General features: G+C 32.9%; 1 protein-coding gene across 8 annotated transcripts in view; it reads left to right on the top strand.

Moving 5' to 3' along the window:
* itga9 (integrin, alpha 9) overlaps positions 1 to 26,658 on the top strand; it is a 198,593-nt gene that overhangs the window by 45,420 nt on the left and 126,515 nt on the right. For 7 of the 8 annotated variants that reach the window (XR_015505039.1, XR_015505041.1, XR_015505040.1 and 4 more), the window contains 10 exon segments: positions 5,823 to 5,952; positions 6,033 to 6,118; positions 6,192 to 6,254; positions 10,557 to 10,694; positions 11,899 to 12,004; positions 16,307 to 16,401; positions 17,605 to 17,695; positions 19,427 to 19,472; positions 19,558 to 19,712; positions 24,254 to 24,414. Coding sequence is in view for 4 of the 8 variants with exons in the window: in XM_087277709.1 (XP_087133835.1) it covers positions 5,823 to 5,952; positions 6,033 to 6,118; positions 6,192 to 6,254; positions 10,557 to 10,694; positions 11,899 to 12,004; positions 16,307 to 16,401; positions 17,605 to 17,695; positions 19,427 to 19,472; positions 19,558 to 19,712; positions 24,254 to 24,414 (1,071 nt within the window). In the remaining 4 variants the exon portion in view is untranslated. 8 annotated transcript variants of the gene reach the window in all.

Raw genomic sequence — 26,658 nt, 5'->3', positions numbered from 1 at the left:
GCGATGAAAATGTTTCTCGTTTGTAAATAGTTGTAAAACTTAATGTACTTAAACAGCTCAATGGAAATAAGTTAAAACTAATGAATAAAATGAATAAATCTTTACATATTTTTATTTTTTAATAGATTCCCAGTACTGGGTTGCAGCTGGAAGGGCATCCACTGTGTAAAACATATGCTGGATAAGTTGGAGGTTCATTCCGCTGTTGCCACCTCAGATAAATAAAGGGACTAAGCTAAAGGAAAATTATTGAATAAATGTTATTAATAAAAGTAGATTTAATTACAATTGTTATTAAAACTATAACTGAAACAAAGTATAAAAATAATGTATCATTTTAATTTTAACCAAAATACATTAAAAGTTTTGTATATAAAAAAATTGAAAACATAAACTGCTTTTAATTTTTTCAATTTTCTTTTTTATTATTGATTGTTTATTTGAAATTAATTTGATTACTATTTTGGTTATTGTTATCCATGATTTATTGTACATGTTTTACAAAAAAAATTGTGACGTTCTACATTATTATTATTATTATTATTCATTTTCTTTTTTGCTTAGTCCCTTTATTTTATCAGGGCTCGCCACAGCGGAATGAACCGCCAACTATCCAGCATAAGTTTTACACAGTGGATACCCTTCCAGCTGCATTTTTGGAAATAATTTTATTATTTTAAAAAGAGTGGTTATGATGACCATCCGACAAGCTAATTCAGCTAAAAATAAAACTTAAAATGGCACTAAATTGGGCGAATAACTGCAAAAAGGTCCACTTTTTGAAAAAAAAAAGAACCACCCCTTTTACCAGGTTGGCTACGGGCCTGAAGATTCAGAGAGATGAAAGACTGTGTATTCTATAGGTGGTTTGTTAAGCCCACTCACCTAAATGAGGCACACTCAGTATTGCATAAATTGTCGTGCGGTGCGGTTTTCAACAAAATATGTCTCTAAACTTAAACTCCCCGGCCTTTCTGATTATTTCTGAGATGTTTTATCAGGCTTATTACATGCATTTATCGGACTGTCTATTTAAAGGATGTCTGACTGGCTATTAGAACGAGACTGTTGTTGTCTCACTCCTTTCAAGTTGACCTCAGATTAGCGTGGCGCATTGACAGAAAGGATTCCAGAAGGTTTGACCCAGAGCAGAATGGCATCTGCATTGGCTGCTTTGTAGTTTGGGTTGTAATGGCACTTTATCATTTGGTCTGAAGTGTCTTCAGGCGTCTAAAACAGATGTCTCTGAACCCCTGGACTGAATGCTGGCGGCTCGGCTGGAGGTGCTGCTTTTTTATGTGTTTGGCAGCATTGGCCGATTCAAATAGCATTTGTGTGGTTTTTAGCAGGCGGCCATTGTGAAATGGAAAATGCAATGAAAAGCGTCCATTTGTGGCTTGATAGAACTCAAAACAACTACGTAAAGAGCCTGTTTCCTCTGTCACTCGAGGGATATTCCATGTGCCCAGGATTTTATATTTGTTTCCTCAGAGATAATCAGGAAAAGGGGAAATTGTTTCTTTTTTTCCCTGCAAAAAGATTCAGAGCTAAATGTGTATGTAATTTGTGTGTTTTTTTATTATATGTGTTAATAATGACTGGCCAATTTTAGTGGCTTTGCTTTCACAAGTATTTTTCCATTCCAGTTTGTTTTTTAAGGATTTGTCAAGGATTCATATATGATGTAATATATACAATATAGTGTAGTTAACTTGTTGTTTTTAAAATGACATCTATAATAAAAATGAATCTACAACTTTAAGTGCTCATGAAGGCAACATTTACTTAATCTAATCTAAAAAATATTGTAATATAATGCAATAATAAAATCAAATAAGATCTATGTTAATTGTGATCATTTTTACTATATAGCTCGACACAAACTGAAACTTGACAGGTAGCGTGACTGAAAACTATGAATGTGCAAGCTCCAAACTTCTTATCTAATAAAGGAACAGCACAGTATTTCTCATGAAAAAAAACAGACTAAAATGTTGTCAAAACGATGACCAACATTAATTTTTGTTTCTAATCCGCTCCATTGTGTTGTTCTTTTTAGTCATGTTACTGGCATTATAGGCTTGTAAAGTTTCTATTTGTCAAGACATTTATAGGGTATATGCCGAAGCATGCTAATAGGACTTTTAATTTGCCTGTAATCTGGGTTAACCGATTCCGGTGAACTGATTGCCATTGCAAAATCTGCGCGTTTAAGGTCAGTTTTCTTTTAAAATCAGCGATCTCCACTGGCTGAGTGATATCTGATGTAAAGTGGGTCTCAGATTGTACAAGAAGCACTGCATTAAATTACATTTTCCCATGTCATGTCTTTATAATATGAGCATTTATTTTACCCCAGTATATTTAATGGAGCTTCTGCGCTAACCTGCCGATTCTGACAGGCGTGCAAGTAAACGTTTTTTTGTGTCGTTTTACATTTGAGCAACTAAATGAATGCCAAAGTCTGTTTAACTGATTGTATTTTAATTATATTACAACATCAATGCTGTAAAAGAAACTTTATAAAATGGAAAAAAACTCACAATAACAGGTCACCGGAAGTTTATCAGTATGGGAACAACACTAGCTCGGCATATACCCTATTGACAAGTAACTCAGGTCAAAATTAATATATTTATAACAATCTATGATCATATTAATAGAAAAAAACTTCTGGTTTTAATTTTAGAAATTGAACTATTAAATGAAGTAAATGTCATTGATTAATCAGTTTAAATCTGTTTGAAAATAATTTCACATAAAATACATTTTTCTACAGAGACGTCTCTGTAGAGGCTTTAATAAAAAGGCAATATAAATTATAAAAATATATTATGTAACTGCTGACTTGTAGTTATAAAAATGACACCCATGATACAAATGAGTCTACAAATTTAAGTGCTCATGAAAGCAATGCTTATTTAATTTTGAAACTCAAAAAAAAAAAAAAACAGATTTTATTATATTTATTTATTTAAATATATTGTATTTTTTATTTCTAAAATTATATTTAAAACCAGTGTTATTTCGTCAATGTAAATAAGTGCAAAAATGTTTGTTGCCTGATGCTCATTTATTCATAAAATGAAGTTACACTGGTCACAATAAACATATTTATGGAAATATATTAATAGAAAACAATCCTGAAGTTTCAAATTGTTGGATTTTTAAAATATAAAACAATTTTACATTATATACATTTCTCTGGAGAGTTTGAGATTTTTGCTCCTCAGCCTTGTGTTGTGCTCAGTGCTGGCCCTGATATTAAACAGAAGGACTTATTTGAAGACATTGTGGAGCAATTATTACAGTTTAAAGGCTTTAATAAAAAGGCAATTTAAACTATAATAGATAGCTGACTAGTTATAAAAAATAACAGCTATGATAAAAGTTTTTATATTATATTTAATAACTGAAAAAGGTTTTATTTTTTTAAGTATATTTAAGTTTCTTTATTATTATAATCTTGTTAATTTTATTTAAAACACAATTTTATTGTCAAAATCAATGTTTCATTGTCAATGAAAATAAGGACAAAACATATTTGTTGTTTAATGTTCATTTATTCATTCATTAGATTAATTTACCACTGGTCAAAATAAGCATATTTATAGATGTATATCAATAGAAAACAATCCAGAAATGTCTAATTGTTTCATTTAAAAAATTCACCTGTTCAATTTAAGCACATGTCAGTAATTAACATTGCACATCTGTTCAGAAACATGTATACAATTTCACATGAAATCCATTTCTCTATAGAGAGTTTGAGATTTTTACTCTTCAGCCATGTGTTGTGCTCAGTGATGGCCATCATAGACAACAGAACGACTTCTTTAAAGACATTGTGGAGCAATTAATACAGCTCAAAGACTTTAATAAAAAGCAATATAAACTATATAAAAATTGCTGACTAATTATAAAAAATGACACCCATGATAAAAAGTTTATTTGATTCAGTAACGTTTATTTTTTAAAATTGATTTTTATTTATGTTTTAAAATAATTTTGTAAATTATATTTAAAGCACTATTTTATTGCCAAAACCAGTGTTGACTTTGTCAATGAAATTAAGGACAAAACATATTCATTGCTTTAAAATTAATTCATTCATTAAATGAATTTACCACTGGTCAAAATAAACATATTTATAGATATATATCAATAGAAAACAATCCAGAAATTTGTAATGGTTTCATTTAAGAAATTTAACTGTTCAAATTAAGCAAGTCATTAATTAACACGTTTACATTGCACATCTGTTCAGAAACATGTATACAATTTCACATGAAATACATTTCTCTAAAGAGAATTTGAGATTTCTGGTCTTCAGCCATGTGTTGTGCTCAGTGATAGCCATCAAAGAAAAAACACTTATTTGAAGACATTGTGGAGCAATTAATACAGTTTAAAGACTTTAATAAAAAGGCAATATAAACTAAGTAAGATTGCTGACTCGTTATAAAAATGACACCCATGATTTAAAAAAAAAATGTTTATTTGATTCAATAACTGGAAAAAACAGATTTAATTATTTTATTTATTAAAAAAATAATAATTTTGTATTTTATATTTATTTTTATAATTTGTAAATTGTATTTAAAACACTGTTTTTTGTGCAAAAATCTGTGTTAATTTTGTCAATGAAAATATTTGTTGCCTTATGTTTATTAATTTATTCATTAAATGAATTTACCACTGGTCAAAATAATCATATTTCTTGGAATGTATTAATAGAATATTTTTATTTCTTTAATTTTTGAAATTGAACTGTTCAACTCAAGTATGTCATTACAGTAATTAACAAGTTTACATTGCATATCTCTTCAGAAAAATGTTTACAATTTCACATCAAATATTACGCTATAGAGAAGTTGAGATTTTTGCTCCTCAGCCTTGTGTTGTGTTCAGTGCTGGCCCTCAAAGAAAAAACACCTATTTGAAGACATTGTGGAGCAATTAATACAGTTTAAAGACTTTAATAAAAAGGCAATATAAACTAAGTAAGATTGCTGACTCGTTATAAAAATGACACCTATGATAAAAAAAAGTTTATTTGATTCAGTAACTGGAAAAAACAGATTTAATTATTTTTATTTATTTTTTAAAATATATATATTTATTATTTTATATTTATTTTTATAATTTGTAAATTATATTTAAAACACATTTTTTTGTGCAAAAATCTGTGTTAATTTTGTCAATGAAAATATTTGTTGCTTTATGTTTTATGATGTTATATTTTTTCATTAATCGAATTTACCACTGGTCAAAATAATCATATTTCTTGGAAAGTACAGTATTAATAGAATATTTTTATTTCTTTAATTTTTTTAAATTGAACTGTTCAAATCAAGTATGTCATTACAGTAATTAACAAGTTTACATTGCATATCTCTTCAGAAAAATGTTTACAATTTCACATCAAATATTACGCTATAGAGAATTTGAGATTTTTGCTCCTCAGCCTTGTGTTGTGCTCAGTGCTGGCCCTCATATAAAGCAGAACGACTCGTCTTATTTGAAGAGTGACGTTGTGGAGCAATTAAACCAGTTCAAAGGCTTGAGTTCTCCTTCAGCTTAAGTCTCCATTGAGTGATCAAAGCTGGAGAACAACAGCCGCTCTTCCAGCTCACGCTTGGGTTACCAGCAGATAATACAACATCGTTTGTGGCTTTTGGTTGACCAGAGCCTCGCCAACAGCCCTGTGTTTTTCTCCTCTAGCTTCAAATGTCACTTTTTCAGCAGTAATAAAATGTTCTGCAGTTTTTTTCAGAAAGTTGACGGCCAATCTCATGTAATTTTGGTGTTGTTTTCTATAGGAGCTGGTTGTTATGGGTGCACCTGGTTCTTACTACTGGACCGGAACGGTCAAAGTGTTTAACATGACATCCAATACTCACTACAACCTTAATCAAGACGACCTGAGCCCACACAGATACAGTTACCTCGGTAAAACCTGCTCTGATATTAACAACTGCTTCAATGCTTTGTGCTGCAGTCAGTCTGTCACAGATTTCTGGGTTTTTTAGGTTATGCCGTGACTGCAGGACACTTTTCTTCCCCGAACACAATAGACGTGGCGGCTGGAGCTCCTCAAGACAGTGGCGGAGGAAAGGTGAGTGGCTTTGCAGAAATTGGATCAGTGGATTTGTTTATAACATTAAGCTATATTGTTATTCATGTTTTAGGTCTACGTCTTCAGAATTGAAGGAACTGCTCTTGTGAAGATCTTTCAAGCCTCAGGGAAAATGGTGAGTTCACTATAAAAACTGCAGGGTTCCAGGGATCACCTTATTTTGATGGTCCCCGGATTTTGTTGAATTTAAGTTACAATGCATCTACATGCCAACTAATTCTCATTAGATTGTAAGTAGACTGTTAGATTAGGGTTAGTGTAAGTTGACATGCACTTGCAAAGTTATTATAGTCAAGTAAATGTTGAAGGAGCAGTATCAGCAGATATTAAGCAGACAGTCTACTAATACTCAGTTGAGAAGTAATTGGCATGTAGTTGCAATGCAACTTTTAGGGTGCTTTCACACCTGTGAATCGATTCATTTGTTCCGAAACAAATTTTTTACATTTTTGCTCTTTGTTCTTGGTGCGGTTCGCTTTCACAAACAAACTTTTTCTGAAACGAAAGTCTAGGTGTGAAAGCACCCTTAGGCCGTACTCACACTAGGTACAGTTGCCTCGAACTGGGCCAAAGCATGCTTGTCCCCCCTCCCGTCTCCCCCGACGGCCCGCACTCACACCACAAACGGGCCTCGGCACGCTTACATCATCTCTGCTGTACTGTTCAGTGAGAAGCACTCTCTCACTGAGAAGTACAGTGGAGATTTCTCTAGTTATATCGTTTCAGTCGTTTGATATGCAGTGACATGCAGTTAAATATGTCGCCAAACAGTCCTTAGGGATGCGGTGACACGCTGTCAGATATTTCGCCGAACAGATCCGCTACTTATGCCGCTCATAAACAATCATAAAGCTCTCGTGCTGCAGGAATGAGGAGGTCTGCTGAAGGCGCGCAGCTGTCGTGCTGTGAGGAGTTCTCGTCTTTAATAAACTACGGCAGTTTGCGTTCACTGAACAGTAAGAATGATTAATAAATCCATATGAAACAGTCCCTTAAATGTCACGTCTCGCTTTAAGGCCGTACTCACACTAGGTACAGTTGCCTCGAACCGGGCCAAAGCACGCTTGTCCCCCCTCCCGTCTCCCTCGACGGCCCGCGCTCACACCATGTCGGGCCTCGGCACGCTTACGTCATCGCTGCTGCTCTTTTCAGTGAGAAACGCTCTCTATGGCAAGCCTTTTCAGCATTTAAATCTTTGTTCTGACTCCATAAATATATTTAGAGATATCTCTTGTTATATTTTGACTAGTCATACTTATAATTCCGCTACTCAGAATGACATTTAGAGATATCTGCAATTACAATTGTACTAGTACGAAATCAGATTGGAGATATCTGCAAATATATTATGACAAGTCATATTCTTCCATTGACTTCCATTGAAAAATATTTGCAGATATCTCTAAATGAGTTTTGATTAGTCACAATTGTAATTAGAGATATCTCCAACTGAGTTTTTACTAGTCATAATACATTTGGAGATATCTTTAATTCGTCATATTTAGAGATATTTACAAATATATTTGAAGATATCTCTAATTAATTTACTAATAGACGAATTACAGTTGTAGATATCTTGAATTGGATTTTTGACTAGTCAAAATTCATTTGGAGATATCTCTAATTACAATTGTGACTAATCAAAACTCATTTAGAGATATTTGCAAATATTTTTCAATGGAAGTCAATGGAGGAATATGACTAGTCAGTCATAATATATTTGCAGATATCTCCAATCTGACTAGTCGAATTATAATTATGACTAGTCAAAATATAATTAGATCTCTCTAAATATATTTATGGATAGTCAGAACAAGGTTTAAATGCTAAAACGGCTTGCCATACGCTCTCACCCAGTAGCACAGTGGAGATTTCTCTACTTATATCGTTTCAGTCGTTTGATATGCAGTGACATGCAGTCAAATATTTCGCCAAACAGTCCTTAGGGATGCGGTGACACGCAGTCAGATATTTCATCGGACAGATCCGCCACTTTTGGCGCTCATAAACAATCATAAAGCTCTCGTGCTGCAGGAATGAGGAGGTCTGCTGAAGGCGCGCAGCTGTCGTGCTGTGAGGAGTTCTCATCTTTAATAAACTACGGCAGTTTGCGTTCACTGAACAGTAAGAATGATTAATAAATCCATATGAAACAAAAAAAGCCTTAAAAGAAACCTTAAAAGTCACGTTTCGCCTTCAGTTTCGGGCTTTGGCGCGTTTTGCACTCACACACAAGTGTACCGCGCCAAAGCCCAAGTGATCCGCGCTCAGGCACACCTCTTCCAACCGGGCCAGGGCCGGCCAAGTGAACCGTGCTTGAGCCCGATTCAGCGCACTCACACTTCTCAAACGATCCGGGAAACGGGCCTGGGCACAGTACGGATGGCATAGTGTGAGTAGGCCCTAAGTTTCGGGCTTTGACGCGTTTTGCACTCACACACAAGCGTACCGTGCCAAAGCCCAAGTGAACCGCGCTCAGGCACACCTCTTCCAACCGGGCCAGGGCCGGCCAAGTGAACTGTGCTTGAGCCCGATTCAGCGCACTCACACTTCTCAAACGATCCGGGAAACGGGCCTGGGCACGGTACGGATGGCATAGTGTGAGTAGGCCCTTAGTCTACAAAATGTGCAATCAAAATAAAGTGTTAACACATTCCACACGACTCATTCAGCTTGTTCCAACACAAATCGATTAAGTTAACATAACACATTTAACTAAATTGAACATAAAACAATTAAGTTGTCACAAAAAAGAGTCAAGAATTGCGTTGCTTTAGCTCATTTTACACAGGTAGTCTGAACTAGCAGCAGTTTTGAGTGTATGTTTAGTTTTATTTTGTTTAAAGTGTTGGTAAATAAATCATAATTGATTGAAGAAGCACAGACATAGATACAGTATTTACATGAATGCATGTAGTGACTGGCGGTCCTTAAGAGATCAAGGCCCAGCGCTTAAGAAGAAATACCCCCCCCCCCCCCTTTCATAAAAGATTGTTCACTCAAAACTGAAAATTCTTTCCGTCATTAATTATTAACACTCCCATTTCCAACATTCAGAACACAAAGTTAGATATTTTATATTATGAAATAGCAACTAAATTATGAAAATTGTGAAATTAAAGCAATAAAGCTCTGGCCCCCCGCGTCAGGTCATGGGTGAAACGTGCACTTAGCAGCGGAGTCGCACTTAAAACTCACACGTGAGAAAACTGGACTAGTAGATGACATCTACGAAAGAGGACCCAACGATTGTGTTGTTTTGACTCAGCGTCACTGAAGTACAGTGGGGGATGTGCAGCTGTCATTACAGGTGTACAAACAATGGTAGTAAGAAATTTTTTAATTCAGAAAGGTTGGACTAAGGGCTGCTCTGAGCATCAATCTCATTTTAAACATCTGAAAATGCAAGGAATCTGCGTTTATGTTACACTATTTTCATTGCATTAAAACAAATTAGCACATAATATGTGGTGTCCCAGTCAGACCTTGCTGTGAGTTGATTTGACCCAAAGAGCTGGGTTGAAACTACCAAAGACTCTGAAAATAACCCCCCAAAAATTACTCAAATGCCTCAACTCAAGATTTCGGTAGATAAAATAGCCCCATGTTTTTTAGAGTGTAATATTATTAGATGTCACATTTCATCCTCAAGCGTATTTCAAAAAATTTCTTCTTACATTTTTTGACTGTATATACATTTGAACCAAATGCATATCTCTATTGAATAGAAAAAGCAGTTCATTGCTCTCTTTTTCCACTAAATCATATGCCATTAAAGCCTGGTGTATTAATATGATACTCAATAAAAATTGTGTATTGTATGTTTAGTAAAAATCTCAAGAATAAAGAACATTTTTGCTCCTATTTTATATAAAGTGGCCTTAACTAATATGTACTTAGCCAGAAAATAGTGTGATGTGCTTTTCTAGTAAATACATGTGTTTACATTGTACTTATAGTTAATTAATGCAATTGCATCTCTAATTAATTTCAGTAGGTTCATTTAAAATTACACTATTGACCATATCTTATACATTAATCCACCCTTTAACTACCCATAGTGACAAACCATACCTGTATACATCCTCAAGAGCACCAGAAGTGTTCTGCAATACATTATCAACACATTAAGCACATAGTATTTACATTTTAATTGAAGTACATAGTAGTTAAGGCCACCTAATATGAAATGGGACCAAATTTTTTTAACAATAATTGTATAAAAATAGACACAAATGTAGGTTTTAAGCAGAAAACCAGCTCTCTGGTCTCATTCATCGTACATGTTCATGTATGTTGGAGCAGGGCATGTAGCTAAATCAGAGCTTGACTTTCTCTAAAGGGAACTCTATGATAATGCATCTTATGGAGGAGTGATGTAATCTGACCGTTTGCTCTTGGCTCGGCTTGGTTTCAGATGGGCTCTTACTTTGGCTCCTCATTGTGTGCAGTTGACCTGAACGCGGACGGACTGTCGGACTTGCTGGTGGGAGCACCAATGCACAGCGAGATCCGGGACGAAGGCCAGGTTTCTGTTTACCTCAGCAGTGGCAACGTGAGTTCAGCATACAGCTGTGGTACTTCAGAATATTTTCTTTAATGCTCAACAGAACAAGTAACCATTGACTAGTAAAAAAAGATTGCTTTTGTTCTGTTGAGCTCTAATTAGGATATTTGTAAAAACACTGGTCACCATTTACTTCCATAGTTTTTTTTTTTTTTTTTTTTTTTTACTATGAATGTCAATGATTACAGGTTTCGAATATTTTCCAGAATATCTTCTTTTGTGCTCAACAGAACAAGTAACTATTGACTAGTAATAAAAGCACAAAAGAAGATATTTAGAAGAATGCAGCACATCGGTTACAGGTTTCGAACATTCTAGTAACAACATATATATATATATATATATATATATATATATATATATATATATATATATATATATATATATATATATATATATATATATATATATGTGTGTGTGTGTGTGTGAGTGCGTGCGTGCGTGTGTGTGTGTTTTTAAATATTTTTAAAAATGCTGTACACCGGTAACCACTGACTTTCACAATAATTTTTTATTTATTTATTTATTTATTTTTTACTATTATGTCAATATTTACAGGTTTTAAACATTCTTTATAAGTAACCGTTGGCTAGTAACAATAGATTTTTTTTGTTCTGTTGAGCACATAAGAAGATTTTTAAAAAGAATGTTGAAAACTAGTAACTATTGACTTCCATGGTATTTGTTTAGCTTACTATGGATGTCAATGGTTACAGCTTTTGAACAATCTTCATAATATCTTCTTTTGTGCTCAACAAAACAATTAACCATTGACTGGTAACAGTAGATTTTTTTGTTTTGTTTTGTCAAGCTCAAAAGAAGATATTTGGAAAAATGTTGCACACGGTAACCATTGACTTCCATAGTGTTTTTTTTAAATGTTTTTTAACTATGAATGTCAATGTTTACAGGTTTTGAACAATCTTCAGAATATCTCATTTTGTGCTTAACAGAACAAAAATGTATCTAGTTTAGAGCAAGTCAAGGGTGAGTAAATAATGGCAGAACAGTATTTTTTTTTGGGGGGGGGGGGGGGGGGGGGGGGCTATCCCTAATGATGTCAGTTTTTATCATAAACAAAAAGTTAATGCCTCCAACTTTTCCTAATCTCAGTCTTAGTTTTGTGCTGTTTTCATGCATCCTGTCAGACTTTGCGATCAAATCCTATGTGTTTGTGCTCCTGTTTGTTCAGGGAGTAATGGAGGAAGTTGCGATACTGAATGGTGATAATGCATATAACGCTCATTTTGGAGAGTGCATCACGTCTCTCGGGGACATCGATGACGATGGCTATCAAGGTCAGTGTATGACGCCAGTTTGCACTTAAGATGATGACACAAGGCACAATTACAATCATTTAGCATAAATTAATTTTCTGCATGGAATTTTATAGCAAGTCTGCAAGATTCTCAGTTAGAATGCATTAAATTGACCAAACGTTACAGTTAAGTCATACATAATATCACAAATGACCTTTCTAATTAACAAAGAATACTGCTATGAAAATTATTTGTTTACGCAAAGATCAAGTCAAGCTTTATTGCCATCCACTACATGTGTGGACATACAGCAGAACAAGATGTCATGTCTCTCAGGACCACAGTGCTATATAAATAGACATAATCAGAAATATGAACACAACACTGGACTTAAGAGCTATTTTAAATCTATTCACAACTAACATTATGGAGCGATAATCTAACTATATCATCTATGCATATACATACTTCACTATACACAAAACCTAAGACAGACTATACAAGTACTTTTACATGAGACAGAACAATGTTGTAGAAAAGAGGTATTTTAAGGTTGAACACTAGTAGTGCAACATTAGCCCCTTTCACACATACAGACCTTTCCGGAAAATTGCCGGCAATTTTCCGGAAAGGTTGTATGTGTGAACAGGTCCTTTTTGAAAATACCGGTAAATTCGTTCTGGCTATTTTCCGGAAAGAGAAGTTGTAACATTACCGGCAATTTGCCGGAATGCTGCGCTGTGTGAATGCAGAAGAAAGATTGCCGTAATAAGCGCGTGCACGTCTAGAACGTGCTGACGTGAGACGTCTGCTTTAGCCAATCACAACAGTCAGACGCATTTACGTCCGCGCGGTTTGTGAGAATAAAAGCCTTTGAATATTTTTCCAGACACATTTAGCTGCTAGAAGTTAGTCAGATCACGTTTATATGTTCTTCTTTATGCCAACTGTGTAAATAATCATCGATGAGATGCTTATGATAAGCCGTTGTTTGTTTACCTTCAAGCTTTGCGTGTGCCTGTGAAACAGCCTGTGAGCGCCTGCACACGCACATATTATGAACATCTCGACATGAGAAAGTGATCCTGCGAAAGTTGTTCACAATATTGATCAGCCACAGAGTTTGTAATTTAGTCAAATGTTTACTAATACAAGCGCAGCCGTTTAAAGCTCATTTGTGGTGAATGATGTCAGAATTTACCGCTATTTTGGAGTGGATGTGTGAATGCTCTTTTCCGGAAAATTTCCGTAACGTCCTCGCCTGTGTGAACAGCGCTTTTTTGAATATACCGGTAAAGTCGTTCCAGAAATTTTCCAGATATATACCGGTATCACTGTGTGAAAGGGGCTTTTCATTCATTCATTCATTCATTCATTCATTCATTCATTCATTCATTCATTCATTCATTCATTCATTCATTTTCCTTTGGCTTAGTCCCTTATTTATCAGGGGTCGCCAGAGTGGAATGAACCACCAACTATTCTGGCATATGTTTTTCACAGTGAATGCCCTTTTAGCTGCACCCCAGAACTGGGAAACACCCATACACTCATTCACACATACTCATAACACTACGGCCAATTTAGTTTTTTTTTTTTTTTTTACCTATAGCGCATGTTTTTAGACTGTGGGAAACCGGAGCACCCGGAGGAAACCCAGGGTGAGAACATGCAACCTTCACACGGAAATGCCAACTGGTCCAGCCGGCACTCGAACCAATAATCTTCTTGCTGTGAGGCGACAGTGCTAACCACTGAGCCACCATGCCGCCATTAGTAGTGCATTTAAATACACCTCAAACCTTTCAAAACAACTGTAAATGCTTAAATATGTAGTAATAACGCTGTACAATTTAAGTAGGTTTAACCTGGCATTGATTTCAAATGGTTCCTTACGAAACAATATTTGTACTACCGTGTACCTTTTTTTTTTCTGAGAGTCTACAGAACCAACCACTGTTATACAATGACTTGCCTAATTACCCTAACCTGCCTAATTAATCTAGTTACGCCTTTAAATATCACTTTCAGCTGAATGCTAGTAATATCTAGTAAAATATTATTTACTGTCATCATGGCAAAGATAAAATAAATCAGTTATTAGAAATGAATTATTGAAGCTACTATGTTTAGAAATGTGCTAAAAGAAATCTTCTTTCTGTTAAACAGAAATTGTAGAATAAATATATAAACGAGGCATAATAATTCAGGAGGGCTAATAAGTCTGACTTCAAATGTATGTTTAACAGTATATGTGAAGTGTTTTGGTGATGCTTGAATGAATCAGCCGTCCTCATACCCATACTGAGTGTTTCTAGACACTGACCATCCCATAATAAACAGATCAAACACATGCATCATTGTGGATGTAAGAGACTGTAAGAAATAAGAGCTAATTAAAAAGGCCTGAGGAATATCTGATAAGTGGAGACAGATGTGTCGGGTTAAACAGGAAGGGAATCTTTCCGGTGTAGGACGGAGACTTCTGAACACGAGACTCGTTTAAACAATCAAATATGCTGTATGAGTTCTCGTGTGTATTGAGATGCATCTGTTTACGGCTCAGCGTGGCAGTAAACTGTCCTTTAGGAGGCTGTAACCATAAAGACATTACACAAGGTTAACCTGACTCCATTTGACCTGCTCCTTATTGGGTATAAATGTATATCAGCTTGTGAACTGGAGGCTTGCAGGTACCTTTTCAAAAAGGAAAAATTTGTACTTAAAGGTTCTATATTGGTACAGCAAAGTATATATTAGTACCTAAAAAAAATTAAGAGGAACGTTTTTTGTACTTTTTAGGTACTAATATGTACCCTTCAGATATTAATATGGAACTTTTAGTTACAAATTTGTACCTTTTGAAAAGGTGCCACCCCAGTGACAGCTCGCCTTCATTTCTGGGAGTGTAGTGTTTGATTGTTCAGAACATTTGATCAGAAACTGACGTATGAGGTGACGTCAAAAAAAATCATTGATTCATTTTGGCGGAAGTGACAAACTGCAAGCTTTGGATGTTTATATCAGGTTTATATGTTCTAAACCTGGATATTGTCACTGTCTTGTAGCACACTAGCTTATCCTTAGAACTAACATGCTGATACTAACATCTAATATATATATATATATATATATATATATATATATATATATATATATATATATATATATATATATATATATATATATATATATATATATATATATATTTATATACAGTTGAAGTCAGATTTAGATTTTTTGATTTATTTTTTATTTTTTAAATATTTCCCAAACTATGTTTAACAGAGCAAGGACATTTTCACAGTATGTCTGATAATATTTTTTCTTCTGGGAAAAGTCTTATTTGTTTGCAGTTTTTAATTTTTTAAACACTATTTTAAAGGACAAAATTATAAGCCCCTTTAAGCTAACTTTCTTCTCTTTAAAACAAATCATCATTATACAATAACTTGCCCAATTACTCTTACCTAGTTAACCTAGTTAAGCCTTTAAATGTCACTTTAAGCTGTATAGATGTGTCTTGTAAAATATCTAGTCAAATATTATTTACTGTCATCATGGCAAAGATTAAATAAATCAGTTATTAGAAATGAGTTATTAAAACTATGATGTTTAGAGATGTGTTAAAAATCTTCTCTCCATTAAACAGATATGGGGGAAAAATAAACAGGGGGGGCAGATAATTCAGGGGGGCTAATAATTTTGATATCAACTGTATGTTTTTTTTTTTTTTTAGTTTAGACCTTTAAGTGTAAATAAGTCAGTAAAGTATCTCAGATGACATAGATGTTAATAAATAGTGCTTCAGATTCAGCATGTACAGAGTTTTATGCAATTTTAGTAGCCTATGAATTTTCCGAACTGTGTACTGCTGTTGTGCATGGCACAAGGGCTTTTTTACGACGCAGTTTGAACCCCATGAAGTTTCACAGAGCTCTGAAAAACACCTACGCGTGCATTAAGTGACTTAACAGAGCATTGCTCAAACAGAGATGGGCCTAAAGCAAACAGGCATTTATTGGGGTCCTGACACACACAAATCCACCCCCTGTGTTTCTGTTCCAGGCGTAGCTCTTTAGCAGTCTCTTTTAAGCCGGGTGCACACTATTCTATTCATTTCTATATTTTTATGATTGTTACTTGCCAGACTGTACACAATGACTCTAATAACATCCTGAATAAAAGCCAAGAGTGACTGTATTTTTTGTAAGTTCAATGACACATCAACTAAGACTTTATTAGTCAATGACACAGATTGAGACACAACAAAAGAAAGGTTTTAAACTTTCTCTGATGTTGGAATCCTTTATCCTTTTATCCTTGGCTTTTGTACCTCAGATGTGGCAATTGGAGCTCCTGAAGAGGATGACTATGGGGGAGCTGTTTACATCTACCATGGAGATGCCAGAGGAATAGTTAACAAGTACTCGATGGTAACCAACCACATTTTGCAAAAGTTATTTGGTCAACTGCTTGTATTGTTTAGTTTTGATTATTTAATCTAATTTAATAAAATTTTATTTTATTTTATTTGTTATTTAAATAATGCAAAAGTTAGTTGGTCAATAGCTTGTTTTAATTTAATTTAATTTAATTTAATTTAATTTAATTTTATTTTATTTTATTTTATTTTATTTTATTTTATTTTATTTTATTTTATTTTATTTTATTTTATTTGCATTTTATAATAAAAAAGAGACAAAAGCAAAGAAAAATATGAGCCAAAAAACTTACATCCTGCGCCACACAACCCAGCAGTGGTCATTGTGCTGGTTTTACTCTCTTTTCAGCCATAATCACTGTATGACTCTAAGCAGCTTTCACACCAGACCTGAAAAGTGATGCGCTGAAAACCCATACATTTCAATAGCTTGTTGCTGCACCGACCAAATGATTTTAGTTTCGTTTTTTTGTCAAAGTGCATTCTGAATTTTTTTAATTTTACTATCTCAGAATCAGATATTTGGGCATCCCTAATTATTAACATTTCCAATACTTTTATTTCTTTTAGATTTACACACAAAAAAAAAAGAATTCATTGGATTTACAAAATAAGTGGTTGCAAACAATTTATATGGGCTGAATACAAACAAATAAATTTAGTAATTTTCAGCTTAATGTGTTTGTTTAAATTCTGCCCATATAAATTGTTTGCAACCACTTACCTTAAAAAATCTAGTAAATCCAATGAATCAGATTTTAATCGGATTTTTGTTTGATTTTTACATTTTATTGAATGTTTTATTTGGATTTTGTTTAATTGATTGTTATGCTTTCTTATTTTATTACTACCCTTCACTAGTACTCTATGCTGCAGACCAATAGTCTTCATTTGTTTCTCCCTTTTCTATTTAATAGACTGTTTTAATTGGCAATGCATCACTTGTTTATCAGAGATACCTTCTAGCTCATCAGTTAGAACAGATTGATTGAACGTTTAGTAACTAGTAGGTCCAGATTAAATCTTCTTTGGCATTTTCCATGCTTCTCTTTGTTGAGGAAATGCCTTAAATGAAGCCAAGAGATGGCTGCACACGAACATTATCAAATTAGTGAAAATATTTAATAGGATGTGGAAGTGTTGAACTGTGTGGATGATTGATGTGATTTTTCTCCCTCACCCTGATCATATGCAGAGATTGTCTGGACGGAGCATCAACCCCACCCTCCAAATGTTCGGCCAGTCAATATCCGGCAATGTGGACATGGATGGAAACGGATATCCAGGTTTGGCTTGACTTAAGACGCTTGGCTAGTTGCACTCCAATGAGCACTGAGAATGTTTCCGAATTAACTAGATCAAACCTGACCACATTTAGTGAGAAACCGCAATGGCTGTCAGACCACTTACATTGGGCTTTCTGCGATCTCTTTGTAAAACATGTCAGGTTTTTAGCAACTTCTTCATTTTAGATTTAGAAACTTCTTCGGCATGTAAGTGACTTGAGGGATTCATCGTAACGTGATTGTCTGAAGGTCATGTAAAAACTGCAGAAACACTCATCTTCTGTAAAAGATATTCGTAAATTAGCAGTTTTCTGGATTTATTTATGCTTTTAAGGTGCATTATGGGATCTTGATCTTTCTTCCAACAACTTTTACACCAGAAAACTTTGAAAAGGTGACTTTTATTAACATTTTTATTAGTTTAAAATGATATCATGTCTGGGCTGGTGTTGTATATCATGCTATAAAAACCTTGCAATAAAATGACTTCTCTATTATGTCTTGCACATTATATTATTTCAGTTTACTAAAATGTCAGTAAATGTCCAGTTTTGATGTTGAAAATTCAACTCTACAGTTAAACAGAGTAGAGATCAACATCCCATAATGCAATTCACAACGGTAAATAAACAGAAAACACTTCTAAATCATAAAAAACGGGAACTGTTAATTAACAGATATTTATACTGTGTATGATGGAGATGTTTCATGCTGTGCTAATGCGAGGAATGCTTTCTTAATTTTCTTAGGCATTTATTGACACATTCGGTCTTTTTCAAACTCATATTGCTGTGGCCGGCAAGCATTTTGTTTACAGAATTCCAGAGCCGACGCTCCCATTACTTAAAGTAATGAGAAATTACTCAAAGAGCGAATATCAAATGCTTTATTATTCTTGTTTATACAGTTGAAGTCAGAATTATTCGCCCCTAATTTAATTTTTTTATTTATTTTTTTTCCCAAATGATGTTTAACAGAGCAAGGACATTTTTACAGTATGTCTGATAATATTTTTTCTTCTGGAGAAAGACTGATTTGTTTTATTTCGGCTAAAATAAAAGCAGTTTCAAAATTTTTAAAAGCCATTTTAAGGTCAATATTATAAGCCCCTTTAAGCTATATTCATTCATACATTCATTCATTCATTCATTCATTTTCTTTTTAGCTTAGTCCCTTTATTAATCTGGGGTCGCCACAGCTAAATGAACAGCCAACTTAACCAGCACATGTTTTACACAGAGGATGCCCTTCTAGTCGCAACCCAGTACTGGGAAACACCCATACACACTCATTCACACACATACACTACGGCCAATTTAGCTTATTCACTTCACATATAGCGCATATGTTTGGACTGTGGGGGAAACCGGAGCGCTCGGAGAAAACCCATGGCAACACCGGGAGAACATACAAACTCCACACTGAAGAGACAACTGTCCCAGCAACCTTCTTGCTGTGAGGTGACAGTGCTAACCGCTGAGCCACCGTGTCGCCCGATTATTGTTGTAATAGTTATAATTTTAATTATAAATTCACAGGTCAAAACATCTTATAATTTGTTTAGCCTTTATTTGTTCTAGTAAGTGAACACAGTATTTGCACTTTAACATTAGTTTAGGATTAAAGGTTTACATTTTTGCACATTTTTTTTCTAACAGTGTGGCATCATAAGATTTCAAGCTTCATGCTTCCAGAAAACCATTAATTTTGTTTGTTTTTACCTCATATCAGATGTGACGATCGGTGCATTCATGGCTGACAGTGTGGTCTTGTTAAGGTAAGTCTTTGTTTAAGTCCATAGCATTTTCTGATAACTGTGCATTAGTGTGTAGCTTGAATGTTTTTGCTGTTGTTTACGTCAGGTCGAGGCCAGTGATCTCTGTGGATGTGTCCATCTTTCTGCCCGTCTCTATAAACATCACAGTCCCGCAGTGTCACGAGGGCCCTCAGCATCTCAACTGCTTCAACGTCACCGTCTGCATGAGCTTCAGAGGAAAACATGTTCCTGGACACATCGGTGAGTCAGTGGCGGTGAGCTTTTGTTGTGTTGTTTGCTTTTGTTTTTATTTTTTATTTATATTTATTTATTTTGTTTTGTTCATTTTTTGCATTTTTGTTTATTTGTCTGTTTTTTTTTTTGTTTTTTTTTATCTTATTAATTAATTTATTGTTTTTTTTTGTGTAACTATATTTTTATTGGGTTTTATATATTTTTTCTATTATTTAATACTTTATTTGATTATTTAATGGTTTACTTTATTATGTTTTAATTGTGTTTATTTTATTATTTATTGGAAACTTATTTATTTACATTTTAATATATTAATTTATTTTATTGTTGTGTTTTTATATCTTGGATCATTTAAGTTATTTAACTTAATATTTGTCCGTTATTTAATGTTTTCTATTTAATGTTTTGCTTTATCATGTGTTTTATTGTGTTAAATGTTTTATTTTATTTTATTTTATTTATCATATAATTGTATTTTTATTATTTTATATTCTAATATGTAATTCATTATTTTATTGTTTAATCTTTTACTTTATTATGATTTTGTTATTTTTGTTTTGTGTTGTATTGTTTTTATTTTACTTTATTTTATTTTGTTTTGTTTTATCTATTTTTTATTTGTTTGTTTTAATTTGTTTTGTTTTTTGTATTGTGTTTTATGCATATTTGTATTCTATTATTTAATACTTTATTTTATTATTTAAATATTTATTTTATTATGTTTTTAATGTGTTCATTTTTTTTTTTACTTTTTTTTACTTTTTTATATAATTTTATTTTATTTTATAAAAAAATATTATTTACTTGATTTATTATTGTATTGCTTTGCTTTATTATTGTGGTTTTTATATCATTGGATCTTTTAATTTGTTATATATTTCTGTTATTCAATATTTAATGTTATTATTTAATGTTGTGCTTTGTCATGTGTTTTATTATGTTTAGTTTTTAATGAAATTTATTTGTTTTATAATTGTACATTATGTTATACGATTGTATATTGACATATAATTTTATTCTATTAATAATTCATTATTTTATGATTTAATCTTTTACTTTAATGTGCTTTTTTAATTGTTTAATTTATCTTTAATTGAATACAAAATATTTGTTTGATATTATTCATTTCCTAATGTATAACTTCGTTCTATTACTGTGTTTTTATATCATTTATATCATTTAATTTTTTATATTTTATTTTATTCTGTTAATATTATTATTTAATTTTTACTTTTTTATGGCTTATAATTTTGTTTAATAAATTTTATTTACATTTTTAATAATTTTTTATTTATTTATTTATTTATTTATTTTTCAGAGAGAGTAAATACACATATGTTTCATTAATGTGTCCCCAGAGACAGGTGTCACCCATACACAAATGATCAGTTCAAATCTAGTGTATTTTCTCTCTCATTACACATAAAGCAAACAGCCCTGAACTGAGGTCAGTGTCTGTTGTGCTGAACTTTATTTCACTCTATTAACACACATAATATCCTAGAGTATAATATTATGAAACGTCTTGAAACATCAGATTCAAAAACAGGATTTCACCTTTGGCTCCCACGTAATGTTGAGCGAAATCAAATAAAACCTCTTTTTCCAATAACTCTACTTAATATTGTTTTCATACTGTATGTTATTGGCAAACAAGTGGGAATCAGTGACTCTTTTCTCCACCAATGGGTGTGGTCGCAGCTTGCAGAGTGGGTGTGGCCTAATATGAGATGCAGTATATAAAGTGTTGAATAAAGGGTGTTTTCTGGGAAACACAGAGCACTAGTGTGAGCTTCGCTTGGCACCAGCATTGGAAAGTCCTTGTGCACCTTATGTTTGGGTGACGCCCCTGGTTTTGTAGACTGGTATGAGCTCATGCAACTCTCACAGCTGGATGCATTAAAGAACAAACCCCTGCATTGGTCCAGGAACCCAGACTCATTACAGTGACACCCTATGAGACCAGCAGATTAATAATAGCTCTTACTCAGCGTCAGGATCTGAGCAATTACACATTTGACCCCATCACAAAAACTGTCAAGAAATTCGTCAACTTCCTGCAGTGGAAAGAAAGCAGCGATTTCTGGGGCTGTGTCCAGGAGCGCTGTGATTTTGATCCGTTTTTTTTTAAGGTTTTGGAAAAGCGTGTAGGTGTAGATGGATGAATCTCACCAAGAGTTGTGATGTCTGGATCATGTTTTGTTCCAAAGCGAAAAGGAAAAAGGTCATTATATTTTGGATAGAGAGGCTGAATCTTATTTTTAGGGCTTTTAGTCACTGAAAGGTTTTTTTTTTCTATCATTTCTATCTACATTTTCTATCAGTTCTCATTTCTGTAGGGTAAAAATCATATTGTTGTAAAGTACAAAATATCAATTGGAATAGAATTATGAAATATTCTACAAAGTAAAGCTTGCTATTCAATCACTTTACAAGTTTTTTGGAGGACATAACTCTATGACATAATATTTCAGTTAGTTTATGTTCTGTATTTAAATGATAAATTATGTAGTATTTTATTTAATGTTTATTCAGTTGTTTATTGATTTTATTATTTTTTTTTGTTGTTGTTGTTGTAGAAATGTTCCATATAATTCTTGGTTTTGTTTTTAATATTTATTTATTTATTTATTTATTTATTTATTTATTTATTCATTTATTTATTCATTTTCCCATATAATATCCTAAATATTTTTTCCTGAGATTTATTTTAGTTTGATTTAGTTTATTTTAGTTTAGTTTATTGTGTATTAAGTATTTATTTATTTATTATTTCTTCCCATATAATGTCCCATATATGTCTTCCTGAGATTTGTCATTTATTTGATTAATTTTTTTATTAATTTATTTTCATTTTTTAAATTTTATTTAATAATTTATTTTACTATTTATTAAGTATTAATTAGTAATTTTTGTCCCATATAATGTCCCAAATATATCTTCCAAAGATTTTGTTATTTTATTTTATTTTATTTTATTTTATTTTATTTTATTTTATTTTATTTTATTTTATTATTTATTAAATAGTTTTACATTTAAGTAAAATACAATTTAAATAAAAATACATTTATTTTTCAGATATGTCCCATAAATGTCTTCCTGAGATTTGTCTGTTAATTAATAAATAAATTAATAATTTAATTAATTAAACTTATCTTATAATTTGTTACATACTTCTACCTGAAATTTGTCATTTTATTTTATTTGTTTATTTATTATATTTATTTTATTTTTTCATTTAGTTGTTTATTAACTTACTTTACATACCTGAAACTTGCCTATAGCACTTATTCATTGTTGCTTTTATAGTGGTGTAAATTGCTTCCTTGTCTTCATTTGTAAGTCGTTTTGTATAAAAACGTCTGCTAAATGACTAAATGTAAATGTAAGTTAACTATTCATTTTTTTCAAATATGTCCCATATATTTCTTCCTGAGATTTGTCTGTTAGTTAAATTGATTAATTATTTAATTTAAATAAAAAAAATGTTATTATTTATTTTACTATTTATTAAGTTTTTTTTTCTTACTATGTCTTATATACTTCTAACTGAGATTTGTCATTTTATTTTATTATGTTTTGTATTTTATTTCCCTTATAATGTCCCATATATTTCTTCCTTAGATTTTTTATTTTATTTTATTTTGTTTTATTTTATTAAATTATTTTATTTATGTATTTATTTTTTATTTATTTACTTTTATTTATTTTTATTTTATTTTATTATTTATTTTACTATTTATTATATTATATTTATTTATTATTATTATTTATTTATTTATTTTCCCATTTAATGTCTCATATAGTTTTTAGTCATTTAATTTAATTTAACACATTTTTAAAATTTAATTTAATTTGATTTTTATTTCCCAAATAATGTCCCATATATTGTTCCTGAAATTTGTCATTTTATTTTATTTTTATTATTTTATTTTATTTTACTGTTTATTATATATTAATTTATTTATTTATTATTTCCCATATAATTTCCCATATGTTTATTTTATTTATTTATTTATTTATTTATTTATGTATTGTTATTATTATTTTTTTATTTTTTTTATTTTATGTATTCATGCATTTATTCTTTTTATTTATTTTATTTTATTTCATGTATTCATTTATTTATTCTTTTTTATTTTATTTTATTTTATGTATTTATTCATCTATTCTCTTTTATTTAATTTAATTTTATTTCATATATTCATTCATTTATTCTTTTTTTAATCACTTTGAAATATGATGTAAGATTCATCAGTACTCTTTGAACCATGTTTTTCCTACATGCCCTTGCCATTTTCTCAGACTTCCAGAAATTAATCAAAAACATTAAACTCTTGGACGCGGCCCCAGAAATGTTCTTGTACTGCTTTCTCTCATTTCCATGACTTTGACAGTGGGAACTTGACGTCTTATTTGACTTTGTTTTTAAATCCAAAATCACCCTGGAATGTTTCTGATAGTGAGTCTTTAAACAAAGCTCATGTTTAGGGATGTTTACACACTGTTGTCTTGCGGAAATGTGACTGTCATGTTTTCCTTCTCAGAGTTGCTGTACAATCTAACAGCAGATTCGGATAAGAGACACAAAGGGCTGCCACCGCGGGCATATTTTGGAAACGGTGGCGAGCAAACAGGTGTTGTAAGTCAGAGATTCAACCTGGAGATCCACCGACAGCAGTGCCATCAGTACACAGCCTTTGTACGGGTGAGTCTTTCAAAAGTATGACCTTATTTTGCAGAGGATGAAGGTTTTTTTCTTAACTAAAGTCATCATTGAATCAACACTGTTTACTTTCAATATGCAAATTCTTACAGGCCCTAGAATGATATTACACAATAATATCATTTATCTATGCATGTTAACCCCCAAAAATAAACTATATCTTTGTAATAGTTAATCAATTCTTTATAACCAGTAGTCAGACAATTTTTAAGGCTGCTGTTTTAATCCTTTAAATCCTACTGATAAATACTAATTAGACTGAAGCAACTTTGGTTACTTCCATACATATTTAAAAAAAAAAATAATAATAATAAAAAATAAATAAATATCATGGTAAAATGTGAGTTTATAGGGTACGTATATGTATATGTAAATATGATCATCAGGCTTTTGTTTATTTCCAGAACCTTTACTTTCACTGTTCATCAGAGGTAAAATGATTTTCTCAGCCTCTAAATTTTTTCTAAAAGATTATTAGTAAAAAAAACTTTCACTTTCACTGTTTCTTGAAGGTGGAATGATTTTCCCAAGCCCTTTAATGGCCCGTTTTCACTTAGTGGTACGGTTCGGGTCAAAATGGGTCGCCTTTATCAGGCTTGAATTTCCCCTGCCAAAAGGGTAGCAAAGGTACCCTTTCGAAAGAGTCCTCAAAAAGTGATACGGTATGGTTTGCTTTTTGGTACCAATGGTACCCTTTTGGTGGGCGTGGTATACGGCAGAAAGTTTCAGTTGACGTCATTCTCGCTTGAGGAAATGTCACAGTAAAGCTGTACAGGTTGTTCATATATCATATAAGAAGCACTTCTCACAAAACAGATGCTTTATACACATAAATACTTCTGTATAAATGTTTATTACCAACCTTTCTACGAACATGATTTGATCATAACTGCAGATCAATAACTCTGCAAAATAACGTCAGCAATTACATGAAATAAACAGTGGCGTAGCGCAAAATGCGGAGGCCCCCCTGCAGGGATCGCTGACGGGCCCCCTGATGAAGGGGGGGGGATACGTCATACGTCAATTTGCATATCACTGACGTCATCACGTTCTACAGTTTCTGTTTAACAGCATATGGTTTATAAAGGGGTATTTATAATTGCACTACATTTTATATAAGCATGTTTATTTAACTAAATGTATTGCTGTTTGAATACAGTATGTCATTATAGATGTGTAGTGAATGTGCAGTAATCTCTCATATGTAATAAACTCAGACAAGTTCAGAAACTGTCACTAAAATATCTGTGATTGTGAACAAGAAAAGAATAAACGCTCCAATTAAATTGTTAAAATAAAGGAGAAGCAGATCGGTTTGACTGTACAAGGGAAATACTTTCACACTGCCTGTGCTAAATCATTTGTCGTCGGTACGCAGAGGGGTGATCTGCTCTCGGGCTGCAGGTGGGAGAGGCTGCTGTACGAGAACTGACTGGGCCGCCTGTCAGTGCTGTGAGGCGGGGGAGGGGCCGGCGGCATCACACGCAGCTCGTTGAGAAGAGTAGGGACGGTACAGTATGGACAAATGACAGTCTAAAAAAAAATCTCCAATAACACACAAAAAAGTCGCTAGATTTGTCGCTAGGGGGGTCTGAAAATTTGCTAAATCTAGTGACAAAGTCGCTAAGTTGGCAACATTGGCGGCAAGCAATCAGAATGAAGTAGTCCACCGCTTGAGAGGTGTTCAGAGAACACAGACGTGTGAACTTTGGTTCCGACCACAGTTGTTCCCAAGAGTTTGTTGAAAATTGCGACGACGCAGGGTCCCCTAATCACGCGGGGCCCCCCCGCGGTGCGTGCCCTGCGGGCCCGTCCGCTACGCCACTGGAAATAAATAAATAAATGAACATATATGAACACATACAGACCCTTACAGTCTCCGATATGTCTCCGATAGTCTCAGAAAAACTACACACATCATACATTTAGTTCTTATTTGGGTTCAAAAACGACACGCAACATATAGCCCACAGTCAGAGTAAACCTCTCATCTGTGCCTTTAATCTTCACCAGCACATGTAGCCTTTGTTAGAAAGTAATTTGGTCAGTTCATAATAGTCCAAAAAGTGGTGATAATAATTGAACATGGCAGTTTGTTCATGTTTTAGGTTGCTGAAAGAATCATTTGCTCTTTTGTTTTATTCGGGCTTCTCCTTTGTTTTTTTGGCTCTTCAGTCTCGCGTTTGTCGGTTTCTGAAAGGAACAGATGTCAGAAGCACTTCA

Source organism: Danio rerio, chromosome 13, assembly GCF_052040795.2.
Source record: "Danio rerio strain M-AB ecotype USA chromosome 13, GRCz13ab, whole genome shotgun sequence".
NCBI lineage: Eukaryota > Metazoa > Chordata > Actinopteri > Cypriniformes > Danionidae > Danio > Danio rerio.
Note: the sequence above shows the minus strand (reverse complement) of the source record. Positions and strands in the feature narration are given on the sequence as shown.